Source organism: Ambystoma mexicanum, chromosome 10 (assembly GCF_040938575.1).
Source record: "Ambystoma mexicanum isolate Mex_15411 chromosome 10, UKY_AmexF1_1, whole genome shotgun sequence".
Lineage (NCBI taxonomy): Eukaryota > Metazoa > Chordata > Amphibia > Caudata > Ambystomatidae > Ambystoma > Ambystoma mexicanum.
In genome coordinates, this window is record NC_090932.1 from 668446017 (window position 1) to 668467218 (window position 21202).

At 44.9% G+C, this 21202-nt stretch overlaps 1 protein-coding gene across 1 annotated transcript in view; it reads left to right on the top strand.

Annotated features, from left to right (window-relative positions):
- SLC9A9 (solute carrier family 9 member A9) overlaps positions 1–21202 on the top strand; it is a 3894960-nt gene that overhangs the window by 1288419 nt on the left and 2585339 nt on the right. The window contains exon 8 of the mRNA XM_069618254.1: positions 18448–18553. Coding sequence (XP_069474355.1) covers positions 18448–18553 — 106 coding nt within the window. The remainder of the gene's footprint in view (positions 1–18447; positions 18554–21202) is intronic.

The following is a 21202-nucleotide window of genomic DNA, read 5'->3' on the forward strand; positions in this document are numbered from 1 at the left end:
GCGTTCACTTTCTCCTCACGGTGTGTATTATGACCCGTGAGGTATTCTACATTCTCTGTCTTCTTAACCTACTCCTCCCTCCTCGAAGTGAGTTTTGCAGCTGATTTCCTGTCATCTTTTGTGATAATATTAACAATATTTGAGACTAATTCAATTTACAATAAGATGACCAAAACAAAATCCTCAAAATCAGGATATAATCTAAGGAGAGGCAATACTGAGAAAACAGCAAAACAGCCCTCCAAGAAGAATACTTGTAGTGGAGTGGGGGGATTGAGTTAGTTCAGGGGACAATCCCGGCAATGTTCTCTAAAGCTATTCCCAAAGGGTTCCCCCATTGGACAGTAGTACTACGGAGGGGGCGTGCCCCCACCTACACATAATAGCAGTGAGACACTGGATGTCACAAACTATAATGACATTGACAATAACTCACTCCTTGATTTATGTCTCTCAATTCAAAAGTCTATGGCAGCGAATAATAAACCTAGCACCCCAATGAAGACGAATACATTGATGGTGGAGGCCCAGGTCCTAAATGCCCCACATAATGAATCCCAGGTGGCTATGGAGACAACTAACCCAAAACAATTGGCCAAATCCATGCCTGATGCAGTGGGAGATCACTCCATTCATCCAACCCCATCTCCCCAGTGGTCCCTACAATGGGACGTCTGTTGGCTTCACCTGACCTTTATATTGATACAGGTGATCTGGAGCAGGCCGATGGCGAAGGGAGTGGGGTGGTTGACCAGTGCAGCAATACAGCCATAATTGAATTGCAGGCTTCTATGGCCTCCATGCAATTAACACTTAAAATTCTATTAAAACTGTGCGGAAGGATCCATACAAATTCCATTATACAATTGGGGCTGCCCGTCCCGAAGGTGGGGCTGAAGCATGAGCGGAGTGAGCATGTGTCACAAGGGGTGGCCCAGGGAATGGTGGCACCTACGGAGAATGAAAATTCTGCTGCTCCTAAAGAAGTTAGCCCGGCCCCACCTTTGACTAAAAAGCAGCGGCGTATGTTAAAGCGAGCGGCCACCAACAAGATAGTGGTTGAAATCGCTTCCCCTCTACCAGCTACCAATGATCCAGCAGTTAAATCTAAAAAAGCAAAGAAGAGGGGCTGGAAAACCAAGAAACACATGGGTAAAGGGGCTCTGTTGGGGATACAACTGAGTTTTCAACGCCCTGCAGGAAAGACATGTCAAGAGAAGAGGATTACCAGGATCAGGTAACACCCATTGTGGCCAATGACCCTAAAGCTAGTAAAATGTGCATGATTAAAAATCTAAATCAGAAGAAAAGAGACCGATAGCTACCACGACTGGAGGTTATGGCTAAACTCCATTTCATACCCCAATTGCGTGTTATACGCTCAGAGGACTTCTCATTTGTCGAACCATTGAGGGTATGTAATCCTAACGTCTCAGCTCTTCACTGTAGGGCTTTGGCATCGGCCCAACTGATTCGGGCACATAAGAAGAGCCTCATGCAAGTTGGCCTAAAGGTTGATGCCTGCAAGGAGAAGGAAGACCCCTCCCTTCCTAGCGAGAACTTTTTAGCAGCTAAGAATAAGGGCGGCAGGCCGGTTCAACCGTCAACAAAGAAGGTGCAGATGAGTGATATCCAAAGCACCCTGAAATGGCTAGTGGACACACTTCCTATAGTTCTGCAACAACCATGAGATTGCTCTTTACTTAGCTGGAACACTCATGGCCATCAGCATTTCTTAACAACTAAGGGATCCCTGTCCCTCATCAACAAGCTTTCTTTTTTCTTTCTTCAAGAAACATGGCTGCAGCTGCCTATTGCTATGGATGGCTACATTCTACATCATATCCCTGCTCAAAAAGGAGAGCGGGGCGACCATTTGGGGGGCTTATAATAGGGATCACTAATAAGCTCTCTGTCAACATGATCTTTACGGAAGGTGGCAACTTCATCTGTGCTGTTGAAGTATGCCTAACGATAAAAGATACTCAGCAAAAAATGTTGCTAGTCAATATATATAATCCACCGGGGGCTAAACACAGGGATCATATCCAGGAAGCCTTGCATGAACTACTGGGCAGATGGAGATTTGAAAATGTGAACTATCATGTGATTGTGGCCGGTGACTTGAATGTCATATTGCTGGAGGGGGTGGGGGGTACAAGCAACAATCCACACCTGAGCGAGGCTTGCCTTTGGAATAATATGTTCCCAGATTCCGAAGGGGATTGTTGGTCTAGGTTCTTTAAATGTTGGGACCTTCAGATGGTTAATGGTTGCACCAAGAGTGACAGACCAGGAAAGATTACCTGGAGAAATGGGCGAGGTGGGAGCACCCTTGACTATATTTACGCTAGTGCTGAGGTTGCTTCTATTGTCAATGACATGAGGATCTGGAAAGCCGAATGGAGTGATCATGACCCCATTGTCTTGAACCTGGGGAGTTTCTCCCCCCAGTTGACGTGTTCTAATCTGGGAGATGTGGCATTCAATCATACTCGAAGCCGTATCTCCTGGTCAGAGAAAAATGTATTAAAAGCAACCAAGGCTTGCGGTGTATGGGATACTAATCATGCTCATAGATTTGATCAGATGAACCCTGATCAGATCGAGAGTTGGATTGGTGACTTTACTGGAATACATGCCTCCTGTAGAACGCAGATTATTGCAGGGAAGCTCTCGAATGAAGCCACTTATGACCGTGCCATCAGAGACAGAAAACGGAGGCTTAGGACAGATGTCCGTAGGGCCAAATATGAGGTCTCTTCTTATGTGGCGATTGTTAAAAATATTAGGAAACTGAAGAATTCATATCGTACCTGGTTAAAGCTACATAAAAGGCACAGGAGACTAGAAAGATGGCAACGTACCGTTAAAACCCTGTGTAGTAGAAATCCAAGAACCATATGGTCGCTGCTGGGGGAGGCTAAGGGGAGTAAAATCCCTCACATGATTAATCCCATTGGTATTAGGGAATGGACCGCTTATCTGGAAAAACGTATTGATAATGAAAATGTACAGGTCCGTGGACTCGGTAACATTAAACCCACAATCCCCCCTTTGAGGTTTCCATGCAAGAACTCCAGCTTAGAATCAGTGAGCTAAACTCCTCCCGTGCCCCAGGTCCCAACGGTCTATCTAATGTTGTTTTGAGAAATAATACTCCTTTCTGGGCTGGCCTCCTGAAAATCTTATTTGAGAAAATCATAGCGGAGGGACGTATTCCAGCTTCCTGGCAGGTTGCTATACTTATACCTGTGTTCAAAAAAGGAAATAGAACCGAACCTGGGAACTACCGATTACTGTCCATGTTGGACTGCACGGGTAAAATGTTTGCTGCACTCCTCCTTAGGTAATTACAGAAATGGGCAGAGGATGCGGGAATTCTGGACCGCTTCCAATGTGGTTTCAGAACTGGGTATTCCACATCCCACAACCTATTTATTATGAATTCTCTGAGAGGGAGAGCGCTTGCAAATTCCGGTCCCCCACTTTATGCTCTGTGTGTAGACTTCAGGGCCGCTTTTGATTTGGTCAACAGAGCATTATTGTGGAGGAAATTAAGAAATATGGCCTGCCCGGAGTCACTTGTATACTATCTAGAACTTCTACACACCAAAACAACGTTTCAACTCAGATAACACCGGGACTATGACTAATTCCATTCCACAGTTGAAAGGTGTAAAACAAGGCTGCGTGACGGCCCCAACCTTATACAACCTATTTGTCTCCTATGTCCCTGAATGTCTCCAGGGGATAAAGAATTGCCCCCCTAAAATTGGTTCCGCTCATTGTGCTGTTCTGGCATACGCGGATGACCTTGTGATACTAGATCACACATTCAGTGGGATTTTAAGATCTGCAGAGCAGCTCTGTCGATATGCGGAGATCAATGAGTTGGTTATTAACCATAGCAAAACAAACCTCTTATTATACACTGCAGGTAGGGTTGCTAGGCCACGTATAATGATTAACACCATTGCTATTGATTACACCTATACTTACAAATATCTTGGCGTTGAGTTTGACCACAGGGGTACCTATACCTCATGCCTACAGGCGCATAAAACTAAGGCTTCCCAGCTTACAGCATTAATACACAAATGTATTTGTGATCAGAGTGGTTTCTCTATATGGGCTGCCCGTCAATTATATAGCCAATGTCTGGTTCCTATAGTAACTTACGGTCTTGATCCTCTGATTAATATGAACCTGGGATGGTTACAGCTGGTCGAGGGTAAGTTTTGGAGGAGAATTCTCGGCCTCCCTCAGAGCATCCCTATGGCTCTGATTAGGCTAGAGTTAGGAATCTCATCACTCAAAGACATTGTCCTTAGGAAGAGAGTGGAAGTTTTCATTAGGATTAATAATAATCCTACTAATAAGCTACTCATAGCTGTCAAGGAGGACGTACGGGCTGGGAAAGAACAGAAATTTGATATGCAAATGAATACCTTGCTTGAAATAATCAGCTGGTCTCCTGAGTGGGGACAGGATAATGTGCACCTTTTTAAAAGCATGAATAAACGCTTATATCTATGGGACTGGCAATGTAATTTTACCTTTTTAGAAGGCCTGAAAAGCTATAAATGTATTACGTATATGTTTACTTTTAAAAAGTCTGAACTATATTTGAATCTCTGTCCCTCAGATTTGTTAAGGCGTTTCATATTGCTTCTTCGTATTAATCATCTACCAGTTCTAGCCTCAAGAAGCCCCGGAATGGGCCTCTTGGAATCAGAAAGGTATTGCAGAATCTGCGGGTTGCGTACTGAGCCTGAAACTGCTTGTCATCTATTAACTCAATGCCGGGAGATGAGTAGCTGTCGAGGAAAACACCTTGGGAAGTTTGTCCATAATCTGGAATATCTGGAGCAAATCGATTTTTGGCATCAGTGTGTTAATACGTTAAATTCCTCTCTGCATATGGCGCTCTTTCAAGTCTGGCGGGAAGCCTCTACTCGCATGTATTGTTGTACTAGGACTAGCAATATACCCAGACGATTTCTTTAGTAAAGTAACTATACAAGTCGGAGATGAATGTTTATATTCTAGATGTTAATTCTTTACACTGATGATTACATATGCCATTTGCTGCTGCTGAACTGTCATAATTCTTTATCTCAATGTATATGTTAGGTATTGTCTACTTGACTATTTTAGTTCATGTTTTAGAATATGATATATATTTTTTATTTCTCTTTGCTTTTTATGTTTTATACTGAATTTATTTGTTGTGTTCTTATATATTTCACAATTTTGTCTTACTTTTGCAATTTTATGTGGATATGTTTAAAGTTTTCTACTTTTGTATAAAACTGTATCACATTAATAAATTATTATTAACTAAAATCTGCAAGGACTTGGGTGTTCTAGCTAAAAGATCTGCACTGTCCTCGTAGCTCAGGACTGGCAACTTCCTCCCTTCACCCTTAGGTACATCCGCACCCAGTAGTTCTAGACATAGTGGAAGACGATTCACATAGAGATTAAAAAACAAATGGTGATTACGCAATGCTGGCAAACTCCCTTCCCTACAGCTATACTGTCGGTTACCTCACCCTCGGTTCCGTATTTAATTCGTACCCTGGTATTGGCGTAGAGAGCTTCTGAAACTCGCAGCAAGGGACAGGAACACCCATCTCAGCCAGAGATCTCCAGAGAAGGCTCCAATCTACATTATCAAAGTCAGAACTTGAATCCATAAGAGTTCACGTAGATCGGAGTACCTAGGATGGTGACATACTTTGATATGATCATATAAAGGTTAGCATACTGATTAATCGTCCCCAGTCCAGACCTAAATGCCAGCTGAGTGTCAGATAAAATGTTTTATTTAGAGCCGAGTTCTCCAATCTTTTAATGATAATGGCAGAGAATAGTTTTGGGGTTCCATCCAGAAGAGTAATTAGACGGTAGGAGGATGGATTTGATTTGTTCCACTTTTTGAAAATAGGGACAACAGTTTCACTTTCCAGCTCCCCGGCAGAGAGCCAGTAGACAGCACAGCATTAAAAGCCTGTGTGAGGAAGGGGACCCAAAGCTGCGCACAAGATCAAAAGAGTTCATTTGTCCCTCCATCTACGCTGGGCGCCTTCACGTTTTTCTGATGGTTGATCACGAATTCCACTTCCCTGCTAGTAAAATGCTCCAAGCTAACACTAAAATAATAAATGGTGGTAACATTACTCTTGTTTATACAGACAGTGTGCATAGCAGTGTAGTCATGTCCCTTAATATGCACTTCTGGTGCATCACAAGAGCCCAGGTCCAGAGTATTTGAGTTATTTGTGATGATATTCCAAAGGTTCTTACTATCATTGTCACTGGCAGCCTTGGAATGTACAGATCTGGGTAATTGGCCTTGAGTGCCCTAAGTAAGGCTCTCTTTTTTCATTTTGCACTAGGCTGAGAGTCCTTTTTTGCCAGTGTTTATTCTGAACAATTCCCCGCATGATTGAATAAATGAAATAAAATCCCCAAATGTGGAGCACTAGAGTTTAGACGGATCCTCAGATTGTCCATTTTGGATCTCACTACTTCCTTCAGGTAATCTGCAGCTAGGTCCGACCTCCAGCGCAAAGTGCGCCTTCAGTGCATTTTTGTCCAGTGAAACGGGGAACACGGAAGTACTAACAATGTTGTTGCCCGTTTCCCTAAACCACTTTAAAGACAGTGGGTAATGGTCACATTCACAATGGTAGATAATATCAAAACCTTTGATGTTGTTCCAGCTAGACATTTGAATCAAAATATAATCATGAATAGTTTTAAAACGTCCATTATTAAAAAAGAAATTATCATCAGACGATGATTGGAACCTCCCAATGATAGCTCTATAGCATGATTCAATTGGTAACAGCAGTTTTGGCTGCTGCAGAATTCATTGATGTAGATTTTGTCGAATTCTTTACAACGTATTTTGCCGGAAATATATGTGGGGATTGGTTTAGGATAATAATGTAAGAGGGTTAAGGGTGGGAGCTGCGGGGAGTCTCCACCCGGAAAATAATTTTGACAAAATCAACCATAAAAAATATATTAGATGAAATCTACTATGATCAAAAAGAAATGGATGAAATCACACAGAACTGTTCAATCATCCCACAGCAGTAGGACCATGTTTGATGAACTTGGGCGCAGAAGACTGGCCCTCAGAACGGAGAATAAGAGCTCCTCCTATCTATCAGAGGAGCTCCTCACCTAAAATTTAAATCCCCTCCAATTAAGGTGGCTAGATTTGATCTTTGCCCACTAGAATCTGGTTGAAGAATGCCCTGTAAAACTTTGAGCACATCTGTTGACTTCATACCATTTTTATTGTAAAAATGAATAAAGCCAAGTTGTTACGCTCCCTTGATGTTTGCTTTTAGGAAGAGTAAATTTGGATCCAGAACTTCTTTAATCCTCCACCCTATTGTATTTGCAATGCAGGTAACCATACCTCCTGATGGTATCCCCTTCTTGCTTTATCTTATGGCATGTTTACAGTTTAGAGAAAATCCTTGAAGGTGAATAGGGTCAGTAGACCAGGTCTCCTTTAACATGACAACATGATATTTAGAGATGAAGTTACACCAGGAGCCATCACACACATTGTTGGGGAGATGAGTATGTTCCCTACAAGAATGTTAATTAGTCTAGAGCCATTTTCATCTGGGGTGACACTGATCCAATCCTCTTGGGACAGTACCTTACCATTAATGAGACCTGTGTCCCTCCCTTCAGCACACCCAGTAGGTTCATATCCCAAGTGAAACAGTCAGTCCACACCCTCCCGGTCGCCTAGACATTCAAATCTATTAGACACCCTTCCTGTTCCTGGTTTATAATCCCCTTCCCTTGCTGGGATTGGATGACTTTCCTTGGCCAATCTGGCTCTGTATTCTTCACCCAAGGCGATGGTGTGTGGTCTGATTTTAGAAGAAGGGTGCCAAGCCCCTCCCGCTGTCTTAATGCAGGACCCTGCAGAACAACCACAGCGGCCCGGGAGAGTGAATGTTCATGTTCCTGATTCAGGGTTCTAGTCCTCTTTTCCCAAATGTAACTTTTGTTATTGTTGAGGGTTCCTTTACCCCTTTCATTTGTCCCTGGTGTTTTTGATGACAAGTCCTGGTGATCGAATATGCTGCTCGGCAGCCGTGCAGAACTGTGCAGTGTGTGTGTGTGTGTGCGGTGCTGTGGTTCCTGTGCTGCTCCACTGTTATCTCTCCATTCTTGCTTGACTGCTGGGTGCTGGCGATCAGATCATACCCTCATGAAAGCTGGCGTATGGTGCATAGTCTCTTTCCTCAATCTGACTCACTTGTCATGACGTTAAGATAGCTCTATGAATGAAGAAAAATACTGGCAAGTATCTGGATGACGTAGTATGTTGTCGGTCAATGGTATACTGCCCAGAAACAGACTTGCACAAGGGGGAAGGGGAAGACCTTGGCTGACAGGGGTTCCTTCACCACCACCCCACTTGAGAATGTTGTTATAAAACCTTCGAGACGGAGTGTTGTTATCTATCCTTGGATGTCGTCACTTCCCCCAATGGGGAGCCCCTTCCCATGAGGCCACGGAGGTGAGGCCGCTACAAGATAGTCCCGCTGGGGGAGGTACTCAGCGGGAGGGTCTCATGGGAAGAGACAGCCATCTAAGGACAAGGACGACCATCCAAGGGAAAAGCGGTATGCCAACCCTTCATCAACTCCACCCACCACCTACCCATCCTCATATCCCTTTACCCAACCCTCTGTAGCCCACACTTTCATTTGTCTCTGTAGCATTCAAGATTAACTGGGATGAGGAAGAGTACGGATGACCTTGAAAGCCTTACCTGGAAGATATTAGGATGAGGAACAGTAGGGATGACTTTGGAAAGACTTCCCTGGAAGGTACCAGGACAACGAGAAAATGCGGAGCAATGAAGAGCCCTCAAGAGAACATACATACACGTTCTAGTTGTTTTGCGGGATTCAAAGTAAAAACAGATGAAGGATTTAACGAAAAGAGATGCCCTCTCTGGAGGAACCATGAGCGATGAAGCGGTTTGGCAGAGCACTAGGAAGAAACCAGTGAGTGCGGCAAGAGCCAGGGAACCGAGACTTCCCTGTTCGGTACAGAAAGGAGGAACAGGATGGAAGCCTGGGCACGAGAAGAACCTGGATGGTGCACACACGCTCTAATGTGCAGGCGGAAGGCAGAGGCATGCTGTGGGGATGCCACAGCCCGTCAGAAATCCAGGGAAGCTGGGGGTAGACCAAAACCGAAACTCGGAGAACCCCACACCAACCACAGGAAGCGAAATACAGGTAATTCCAGAAAGCTGCAGTAGTAGAATTTATAGAAACCAATCCTTTTTTATTTTAGGTGTAGGTATCCGCAAAGCGGATATCCCCAGAGGAAGCCAGCAAGAACCCAAAAGGTATCTGGGTCACTGGGAATGTTGATGGGGATGTATGGGAGTTGGGGTAAAACTCCAAGGCTCCAGAGCAGGGACGAGGATGGAAACCCTGTGAAGCAAATGCAGATATGGGTCTGATACCTGCACCCAAAAGGGAAGGAGAGGCATCCAAGTCATCTTCTTCATGGCAGCACCCAGCAGGAGAGTGAACCAGGTCTACTAAAGGAACTATTGCACCCCATTTTCTTAGTGGCAGTACATGAATAAGAAAGAAGTCAAGCCAAGGGAAGGGAGTCATTCCCCCTGGTATTGTAAACTGCTCTAAAAGTGTAAAGAAGTCAGGGGAAGGGAGTAATTCCCCCTGGTGTTGTGAACTGCATAGTACGCCTGAGAAAAGGCCAGGGGAAGGGAGACATTCCTTCTGGTGTTGTGAAAATACTGAGAGCAAGATACCTAGAGAAGGGAGGCATTCTTCGGGAACCCAATAGGGAAGAAACATGTATATGCAATAAGGAATGTTGATGTTTGAATTTGAACTGAGAACTTTACTGCTTGTTAGCATTTCAACCAGGTACTTTGTATTGTGTCTTGGGAAGGAATTGAAACCTGGGAAGGGATTCCCTTAGGTGAAGGTCCCACCTAACAATTGGAACTGTGATCCGTTGTCCAGAAAAAGGGACCCATTCTTATGGACCAAGAAGATGAATCACTTCCTTCGTTTAGTTACGAGTGTAAGGGACAGGAATACGTTTTTGACACAGGACAGTGGACTCCTGATTAACATGGACATCCTGACTGAATAGTAAGTATTTTAGTTGAGGTAGAGAAACCCATCTTTGGGAAAGTTTTACGTTTTCTCTTTAATTTTGATCTTAAATAAATGTTTATGCCAAAAACCATACCACATGTGTGCCATTCACCTCCTTCCGCACCCTTACAATGTATAGCCATACAATGGGCTGTAGAGGGCCTCACAAAGCCTGTGGGACAAAAGTATACATTAGCAATTGCTCACTTGGCTAGCCAGAACCAAGTTTACAAAACCATGCATTATGTAGTGGTCCCTGGCCCAACTAAAGTATATGTTGTAGTTCATTGACAGGGATGCCTGCAAACCAATGTAGACTACTGTGACATGGTCAGTGACTTGACCCTGTCGAGGTGGGATAGTGATCCCTCTCAACCTGGGCCAGTACGCCTACCAGGGTGATTGCCAGAGCAAGCCCTGCCCCAGAGGCAGAGTGAGGGAGTTTGGAGGGCCCATGTTTCTATCCCCCACTTAATGTGCCTTCTTACAAATTAATAGTACTAATGTCAATCATCCAATGCTTGCCTTGCATCAAACTGGCAAGTGTTTTTTCTTGTTCTTTTTAGAACCACAAAGCCCAGAAACTTTTGCAAAAAGGATTAAATACCCGGCCCATGAGAGAGGCGACAAGAATCCCCAAGCTAGGAGAATATCACTTGCTAGGTATCGGCAACAAAGACTCTTCCGCACAGCAGAATACAAACTCTGAATTCAGCATACTACACTAAGCCGCTATCAAGAAACACTGGAGAGCCTGCGTTCAGAAAATGGCTAGGCTTGAAGGATTTTGCGAACCTCAAACCTGTGTAACCCGGTGTCTGGGGAAAAAGCCATGTAAATATTCACCAGGGGATCCATGCAAGCACTCTAGCCAATGGAAAAGTGCGGCGGGGGTTGGGAGGTGGAGTCCATACCACCAGCACTATAAAAGGGAGTGTATGGAACAAGGAGTGTGGGTTGGGTGGAGAGGCGGGGGACCAAGAGACCAGGTGGAGGAAGGACAGTGGGCGAAACCTGTAGGAGGCTGAAAATGAGTTTGTAAAAGGTGAGGTATTGGATGCGTGAGAAAGTGGTGCTTGAGTGTGAGTTTTGCGTCTGAGAGATGTGAGGGTTAGTGAAAGAGTAGGAGGAGTGAAAAGTGTGGCTGACCGGGTCAAAGGGGGTGAATGCAAGTGGGAGGAGAGTGGAGAGTAGATAGAAGAGGAGAGTAGAGGAAATTAGAGGTGACAGGAGAGTATAGTGGATAGTAGAGGGGAGAGGGAAGGAGAGTACCAGGGAAATAATACAAGCAGAGGAAGAGAGATATTGAGAGAGGCAGAGAGAGGGTAGGTGGGAGTTGTGTGAACATCAGAGGGATAGACCGAGATAGAGTAGTGAGTGGGAGGAGGAGGGAGAGAAATAGGAGAAGAAAAAGTAAGAACATCAGGGACAGAAACACAAGGGCAGGAAAGAGCAAGGCCAAGTGAAACTGAGCAGTTAAGAAGGCATCACTTTCCACTGTGAAAACCAGCCATCCCCTGGGGGATATTAGGATAGGTGCCACCCAGGCAAACCCCAGAAGAAGTGAGATAGAGAAGACTTAGGCCTTTTAGCCATCACTACAGTCAGTATTCTAGAAAGTGGGGCTACTGATCTCTAGTTGACAGCCAAGGGGACAGGGAAGTCCGGGCTATGGGTGGCCTTTAGTGTATACCATTGTTCTTACATACAAACAAGCCTTATCTGACATTTGTAAACACCCTTGACCCATCCTTTGCAGCATTGGTTTCTTATTATCCACTGCCTGTTCAACACTGTAACAGATAAGAAGATTGCCATCTTGGGATTTGCTTTCAAAAAGGATACTGGCGATACCTGGGAGTCTTCAAGCATTCCCATCTGCACATAACTGATGGAAGAGGGGGGCCACCTGGCCAACTTTGATCCAAGGGTGAAGAAAGCGCAGGTCATACAGGATCTGTGTCTGTCCAGCATCATGGAGAACGATCCTGAGTGAGTCTCCAGGGTAGTGACTGTTTGTTCTGACCTGTACACTGCTTGTGAGCACTTGCATGCCATAGTCATCTGCACCGAGTGGGACCTTTTCAAGGATATGGACTATGGTAGGATCGGTAATGCCATGCTGAAGCCAGCCTTCATCTTTGACGGCCACTGGATCCTGGACAGCCTTCATGACCAACTGCAGCGCATTGGCTTCCAGATGACCGCCACTGCGGAGGAACAGCCACTGTGTTCCTAGCCTGCTCCAGGCTGCCTTGGACCTGATTGGCTGGTGCCTTGGTCATCGCCCCTCCTGTGCAAGCTGGGAGGCGAACCCGGCCTGTTATCAAGGCCTGTGTTTAAGGCCTCTGCCATTTGTCTCTGCTGTACTACCATTCACCATTGAAACAACATTGCAGGTTACAGGTAAACCTCATGCTTGCCTTCAGCTTAACAAACGCCAAATTCAATTAGCACTGGATCCACATGGGTCAGTCAACCTTTCATGTGCAATAAATATACCTGCTTCACCACTCTCACCTTTCCTCATGCCTGCAAAGACCACTCTACCAGCCAATCCACAATTTCGCCATCCCGTTGAGGCTAAAAACTGATTCTCCTAGCAGCCCCACCCGGAACGCATGTGTAGCATGCAAAACTGCAGGCTTACACAGAGCAAAGCCACTCCAGAATGATAAAAACGCATGCAGCGCGATTGTCACACTGCTCAAACACTGCTTCTTCATCAGGGCGCTCAAGCGCCTCATAGCTCCATGCGCACCATTGCCAACAGTCTGCTGAAACATTAATGTGGCGTTTAGCCCTATGTTTCAATTTTCTCTTATGATTCGAACCATTGGTAAGGTCAGTACGCCACCCCTGTTCTTAAGCGGACCTCCTGGGTCAGCTGCCAACCTTCCCAATCGCTGCCCTCACTGCTACACAAATGGAGTAACCACAGGCTCAGGGCGTGCACAGGCCCATGCCGTACTCCCTCTACCTACTCCCATCCAGGGTACGTAATGCCCGCTTACAAGCACGCACCTATCCCCGCTCTGACAACTCACCAATAGAACATGGTGCTGCAAGCCTTAACTCTGCCCCTCCATCATGGCAGTCATCGTCAGCTGCCAAGGACACAGCAATGCTGAAATATATGCCTACTGCCAACCACGCTCACACCAGCTCAATACCGACCTTTTGCAAAAGTCTACACCAGCGGCATCCATCCCTGCATGCTCGAAAGCAAGTCTCTCTTCAAATCCTTTCACTTGCACTCTTCCTTTTGCCTGCATTGACCTTTCCCTTCTGTGCACAAATGAGCTGCATGCATTTGGAAAGGTTACCATTCAAAGAGGTGCATGTTGTGGCCAGCCTGCTGTATCCCACCCTGGCACCCTCTCTACTACCTCTTTCCCTGGGTTATAGGTCGAAGGATCGAATCCAAAGGACCAAAATCCAATAGGGTCGAATCAAAAGGACCGAAAACCAAAGGGTCGAATTATTATTTTTTTTTGGGGGGGGGCCCAAACCCGTGTTATTGGTGTAAAAAGCACTTTTTTTACTATCCGAAAAACAAAAAAAATATATATTTTAAAAAAAAAGTGACCCTTTGGTTTTTGGTCGTATTGCCTCGACCCTATTGCATTCGATCCTTTTGGTGTTGAACCTTTGACCGGACACCCTTTCCCTGGCTATTGTAAGCCCCCTAATGACAATGGCCTCGATAACTGCAACAACCCCACCCCAGTGAAATCTTGTAAATTCTCTGCACCGGCCATTGCCTGCCTTCGCAATAACACTTATAGCCAGCTTATTAATGCACGTTGAAGTAGTCCTGCTCTCTGCCTCACTGATATTGACAGGCACAACCTTACTGGACACTCTCCTGTATGCATCCCTTCTGAGTCACCTGTTACTGCTGCCAAAGTTGTTGTACACCCCCTTGCTAAAGTTGTTTTTAAAGATGTGAACATGCCTAATCCCACTGCACACTCATCTGTACACATCCCTTCTGAGTCACCTGATACTACGGAGGCTGATATGGACCCCCTTTTTAAAGGCACAGACCTGCTCACTGCCACTAAACTCTCACACAGATATATACCCTAAATGTCCCTTGCTGAGGTTCTATATTCTGTCATGGTGCTCTCCCTTTCGCTCGTTGCCCATTGCACCTCACTTATTAATCACAAATTAGCCAAGGAGCCCTTCATAACCTGTGCTCCTATCAAAGTATGCTCTGTACCTGCACACGCCCTAGATATTAACAACCTGATTGCCAAACACAACCTGGACGCCTTAGCTATTTCAGAAATCTGGTTTCATGAAGCATCAGGTCCTGCAACCTCCCTAGCCATTCCTTCCAGATACACAATCTTCAGGAATGACAGGCACACCCCCAGAGGAGGTGGTGTTGTCCTTGTGGTGAGAGAATCCCTCCTCATCAGGCAAGTTAACACCACCATCAAAGAGAACGTAGGCATACTCTCCCTTAAGTTATCCCGTACACCTACCTGCACCATCTCTATCTACTGCCCTCCTGGCCCCCTACAAAATTCTGAAGAGAATCTGCTCCACATTTTAGGAGATAATTCCCAAGCCTCCTCTAAAATCATTGTCATGGAAGACCGAAACCTGGGTCTTAACGACCTACAGACCTTAAAGCCTCCTCATTCGCTATCACCCTCGAAACACTAGGATTAAGACACTGCATAACTAACCCCACTCACGTTATGGGCCACAATTTGGATTTGATTGCCAACCTTTACTGCCAGGTCTTGATCAGCTCCAACTCCTCCTGTCCTTGGTCCGACCACCATATTATCAAATTCTCCATTCCCATGAAACCTAAACTCACCCAACCTTAAGCCTCCTTTCTCAAATGACCCAAACTTATTAGCCAACGTATATGCATCAACCCTCTCTATTGCAGTGAACTCCATTTCCCCCCTAGTTCCTTGCAAAGCCAAACCTGTTAGACACTCCATCTCCTGGTTTACACCTGATCTCTTAGAATTGCACAATATAAAACGCCAGGCAGAATTAATCTGCCAAAAGAATCCATCAGACGCCCTGAGAGAAGAATTGACTAAAATATCTTAGCTCTCAAAGCTAGTGATTGTCTCAGCAAAATCCATCACATTCAATGCCAGAATTTCCAACGCTAAGTCAAATACCAGGGAGACCTTCACCATTTTTAGGGAACTAGAGACTCGTACTCAACCACTTATTACCGTCCCCAAGGAGGAAGCCTGGTGCACTTGCACCCAACTGGCAATGCTCATTAAAATCAACACCCTGAACAAAAACATAAGCAACCAAGCCAACTGCCATACACTGCTCTCTGCCTCAGCCACAACCACCTTCCCAGCCTGCCCTAACCCTGTGATTTCCCCAGCTTCGCTTCAAAGAGATCTTGCAGTTAGAAGTCTTAGCAATCATCAAAAGCCTAAAACCATTGAGATGCAAAGGAGAAATATGTCCTGGCTCCATTATCAAAGACTGTGCAGAAATCCTAACACTGATCATCACTACATTCATACTACTCCTTCTCGACAAGCACAGTGCCTGTCAGCCTCAAGGAAGCTTGGGTACTCCTAAAAAAAAAAAACCTTCCTTAGACGCTTCCATTCCTACCAACTACAGGCCCATCACAACTGTCCCCTTCTTGCTAAAACTCCTAGCTTGGGCAGCCTGCCTGCAAGTTCAACACTTACTTGAAGCCAACCCCTTCCTGGGCATGCCGCAGTCTAGCTTCTGGCTGGGTCATGTCACAGAATCTGCCTTGCTGGACCTAAACAAACAATTGGGTGAAATCGGAGACAAGGGAAAGCCTGCACTCCTCCTCCTCCTAGACCTGTTTGCTGCATTCAACCTGATCGATCACAAAATCTTAGGCTACCACCTCACAACCTCAGCCAATTTCTACTGAGTAGATCGCCTCATTTCTTGAAGTCATGAGGGTAGTTGCAGAGAACGCCAATGCCTCACCATCCCCTATCCCATGAGAAGTACCTCACGGCTTGTGTAAATCTCCGAACCTATACAGTATTTTCACTAGGCCCCTTTTTGACATCCTGGATTACATCGGCATAGCCTATACTAACTACGCCAACGACACCCAAATCTTACTCCCACTCACAGGCAACTACAAGGACGATTCAAACACCCTTAACAACACTTACTCTACGATTCAGTCATGGATGGCCACAAACTGCCTATGTCTAAACGAGGACAAAACCAAAATCTTGCTCGTCAGACCACCTGCCGTACTAAAAAACCTTAATGAACAATACAATGCCTTCCATTTTGATAACATCCTAGCCACTGTCTCTGCATCTGTAAAAACCCTAAGGGTTTATCTCGAGGCTACTGTCTCAATATCCCCCCAAGTGAACGCTATTGCATCCTCTGCCACCTACGCAACCAAAGTATTAAATGCTTCAAGGCCCTTCTTTTCCTTAGACAGCTGCTTAACAATTGCTAGAGCAGTCATCGGATCGAGACTTGACTACTGTCATGTCCTTTTTGCAGGCACCTCTTCTAAAAACCTCCAGAAACGTAAAGTAATACAAAATAATGCCCTTCGAGCAGCGCTCAACATTCCTAAATAATAACACATCTCAGCTGCCAGAAGAGATGCGCACTGGATGCCTGTCTGAGAATGCGTCATTTTCAAAACCCTGTCGATCACGCATAAATTCCTATCTAATACATCACCCCCCTACCTCACCTAGAAAATAATCAAAGCCAACACACCAAGACCTACCAGAACACCCTATGCTCACATCGTACTTCTACCAAAAGTCAAACGTGCTAAAGCCGGAGGCTCCAGTTTCCCATACATCGCAGTCATACATTGGAATTCCCTACCCCCCACATTAAGAGCCAAAAATCATACTGGGTATTCCCAGAACGCACTAAAATCACAGCTGTTTGACTAAGTTGCCTCATGCTTTTCATCTCTCTTGTTCTTTCCTTACATCGTTACCTGTACTTACTCAAAATTCTCTACAATTATACTGAATGCAAATGACGTGTAATTGTAACTGCACCTCAATGCCCTTTCGGTTGTTTATGCGCTTTATAATTGAAATACATAAATAAGGCCATCTCTGATACTATGTAAGCCTTTTTTTCCAGCAGCCGCCTCAGAGAAGAGTGGGAGATGTTTTGTGCTGAAATCCAGCAGCAAGGGCAAAAAGTGTTAGGGAAACCCCTACACTTCAGGATGACAGTCCTGAAGGATGTATACGGGCAGATCACCTTTGGCTGTACAGTGCAGTGCAGCAGTGTAGCAGGGGCCTGCACATGACATAAACTATATCTCTCAGGATCTCTCTGGCCAACGTTCATGATAAATTTACCTGGCAGACTCGAACCCGAAGTTATGAACATGATGCTCCCTACCCGGACCCCTTCCAGGAAAGCAAAGCAGGACAGAAATGTTCTTCAACAGCAATAGGAGGAATTAGAACATTGGACAACTGGAGTTAAAAGCATGGAGAAAGGTAATCCTGCGAGTACAAATGTGACTAGGGAGATCGCTGAGGTAGGTGTGGACACAGGACACTAGGGAGTCCTCAGGAAAAGCCAGAAGACCTACTGTTACCTAGGGTTAGGGGCAAAACCTTGAAGGGGGGCGACGAGACAGAGGTGTGGAGGTAAGGAGGGTAGGCCAGGTAGAACAAGGAGGGGCCTGAGGCAAGCCTGCTCCAAAACCAATCTCCCCACTCAAAGCCTGCCATGTTCATTGCTAGTCAGATCGGACTGTGACAAGGATTGAACTATTCCTGGTCTGGGCGACGGCCCAAGGAAGAGTAGAGCTATGTGCAATAAGAGCTCGGAGACGAATGAATAAAACATCTCTGGTGCCCGTGCCTTTTTGTAGAACTGCATTCACTGATAACATGACAGGCCCTAGCACTGATGGTCTCTCTGTTTCAGCCTACTGTGGTGTTCCCCATCTTGCAATATGTATGCAGAACCTGGAATCATAGTAAGTGCGTTCTGGCAAATTTTGTTTGGAAATTCAAAGCTAATTTAATTCATAGGTCCATCCAATACTCATAAGATGGTGTCAAGTGTTTTAAGAACAAGTACAAGTAACTTATGTTTACATTCCTTTTATTCTGCTGTGATGTTTTAGTTGCACTAATTGCTGAATAAAACTTGTTGGTGATGTTATAGAGTGCATAGTTTTGTGAAGAGCATCTCCTTTCGGCAGTATCACCTTTTTACATTGTTTCCTTAACATATTTCTCTTTACTTGACAAAATTTACCAAACTTTGTGAGCACCCTATGCTAGAAACCGGGCTCTTTTTCTTGTTGTCTTGGAGTGCCTTCCTGTCAGCAGAAGCAGCAGGACTTACAGGTTAGTGCCAAGAGTAGACCAACCAAAGTGTACATTCCAAAGGAAACAATGTACTGATGTGTGCACGTGAAGCTAATTTCTTTAATTAAGCGAAATAAATGTTTGACTTGAGGTATACCACTTTAAGTAATAGGCTTCTTATGAAGTACACATTTTACTTTTGGCTAATTTGTGGCACAGTTATGAAAAGCATTGTCATGTACATGCTGAGGTCTGATGGGGTAATAAGAAGTAAATAATGTATTCGAAGCATTCCATGCTCTATGTATAAATCTGTATTCAAAGTAGAGTTTTGCTGGGTATTCCTCTATATAATGCAAAGTATGTATTATTCTGCATGCAAATCAGTGTGTTGCTAAAGCATAGACAAAGCACTGGCTACTGTAGAATGCATGATCCCAGAGGCAAGGGAGAAAGAAGGGCATTGTGCTGAATCCGATGGAGTCCTCACTGATTTCCTGGCAGTGGCCTCATCCCATGTGGCCATGGGATGGCAGCTGCTACCGGATCCTGACCCTGGGGGCGGTGATAAGACAGAGGATCACACGGGGGGGGGGAGACATCCTCTGGGGAAATGTCATAGCTTCATCGGGTGAGACATGGTATCCCCCATTTTCCCTTGACAATAACCCTCCTAAAACCTTTTCTCCAGACCTGTAGGTCAACCTTCCAACATTGGTCTGCCTTGTGAAGCTTATGAAAACGCCTTCCGAGTTGCACCTATCAATCATCCAGGACTGATTTGCCATTTAAAACCATTGGAAATGCTTATCTATGTTTTTCAAACCAATCATCAAAAATTGACTTCCTTTCTCAGAATGACCAAAATACTGGTACGAGGAAGAGGCATCGAGCAGGGCAGACCAAAGTAGACCACAAGCCCAGCGAGCACACTAGTTCTTGCTCACATACACCTGTTCCAGGGAAAGTTAAAGAGCAGAAGCAGAGAGTCTGCTACGGCTGCTACTGGTGGGAGAAAGTTGCACCTCTCTGCTGGGATCGAGAAACTTAAGACCGGTGTGGTGGAGCAGGGCGGCTCACTGACGAAGAAGAAAGAAGCCACTTCACACGCAGTAAATGTTGCGGGGATGCCAGGAGCTGGTGAGAGACTTCTGGGCATTTGCTGTTGAAAGAAAGCAGCGCTTCACTTACCGGAGCCTGGAACAAAGCAGATCTGTCAAGTTGAAGCCACTAGAGTAGGGAGAATGAAAGGGAAGCAGTTGCGTGAATGAAAGACAGAGAACTTTCACAGGCTGACCACAGAAGAATCCAGGAACAGCAACAAGAGCCGGTGAGTCCACCCAGAGACAGCACGGTCACAAGGGCATATTGCAACCATGCTGAATGCAAATAATTACAAGCAAAGTACCAGCGAGAGAAAAAGCAAATGGACTTATTGTAAAAGGGGGAATTGAATTACGAACAAAGCCCTTGCAAATATGTGAATATATGCAGTGTAAGTACATGGGAAACCCAAACAGGATAATTTGTCAAGAGGATACATTATCCAACAAAGTATTTGTGCAACTCTGGGAGAGGGCAGAGACCCCATAGGAACAGAAGTCCTCACAGGAGATTATGCCAGGCAATTACAAGTGTTTGAATACAAGAACCCCTGTCAGGAGAGTATACCAGGCAGTCACAAGTGTGTGAATGCAAGAAACCCGTGTAGGAGAGTATACCAGGCAAATACAAGTGTGTGGACACTAGAGGTCCTGGCAGGAGAGTATGCCAGGCAATCACAAAAAATGTGTAGGATTTAAAGAGGTCCTGTAGAAGAAACATCAGGACTAGCAAAAGGATTGTATTAATCAGATCTAAAGCAGTCTTGAGAAGAAATATTGGGACTATAAAAGGAATTGTGTTAACCAAAAGAGATTGAGCAAAAACCTGGCAGGAAAGTATGCCAGGTGTCCTGATGGAGGCACAACTAGAAAGCCAGGCAGTTGTATGTGACAGTGTTGTTGTTGGTCAAGAAAGACACAAGGAACTGTTGTGTGTGAAACCTCAGAGAGTAAAGCGGAATCCAGGGGAAGGGAACTACCCTCTCGAGAAAGGACCTTTATCCTTTAAGATTTTTAATGTTGGAGCCATGTATTCTTGCTTCATGAACACTTTTCTAAATCACCCTAGGTTAAAGACATTTCCTTTTCACCTTAGAATTTAGTTTATAGTGTGAGGGTCAGAATAGAACTTTAGACACAGGAGAGTTTTTGCTTTGGACATTCTGACACAGACAGATCCTTAGTTTTTGGTTTAGATAGGGACATTCCTCCTAGATCAGAGTCAGAGAGGCCCTTTCCCAACCCTTTTATTTTTAAAAAAAGTCTTTAACCAAGAGCATAGCTATCTTGGGTCTGAGTTTCATTCCTGACTCCTCACAGCATGCTTCTGTAGTCTAAGGCTGGAGGTGTGCTGCTTCCATGATGGCATTTTACATTTTGCAGTCCCAATTCACAATGCCTGCCTATTTGATGACACTTCCTAGTAATACAGTGAGTATATTGCCAAGTGAGGCTAATTTCTAGCAGTGCTCCAAGTGCCATTTTCAATTATGTAATGCTTTTTTCTGCTGTACAGAATTAGTTTGGGGCAGAATTAATTATTCACATATGATACTAATAATTCAAGTTAACTAAATCAAACTCA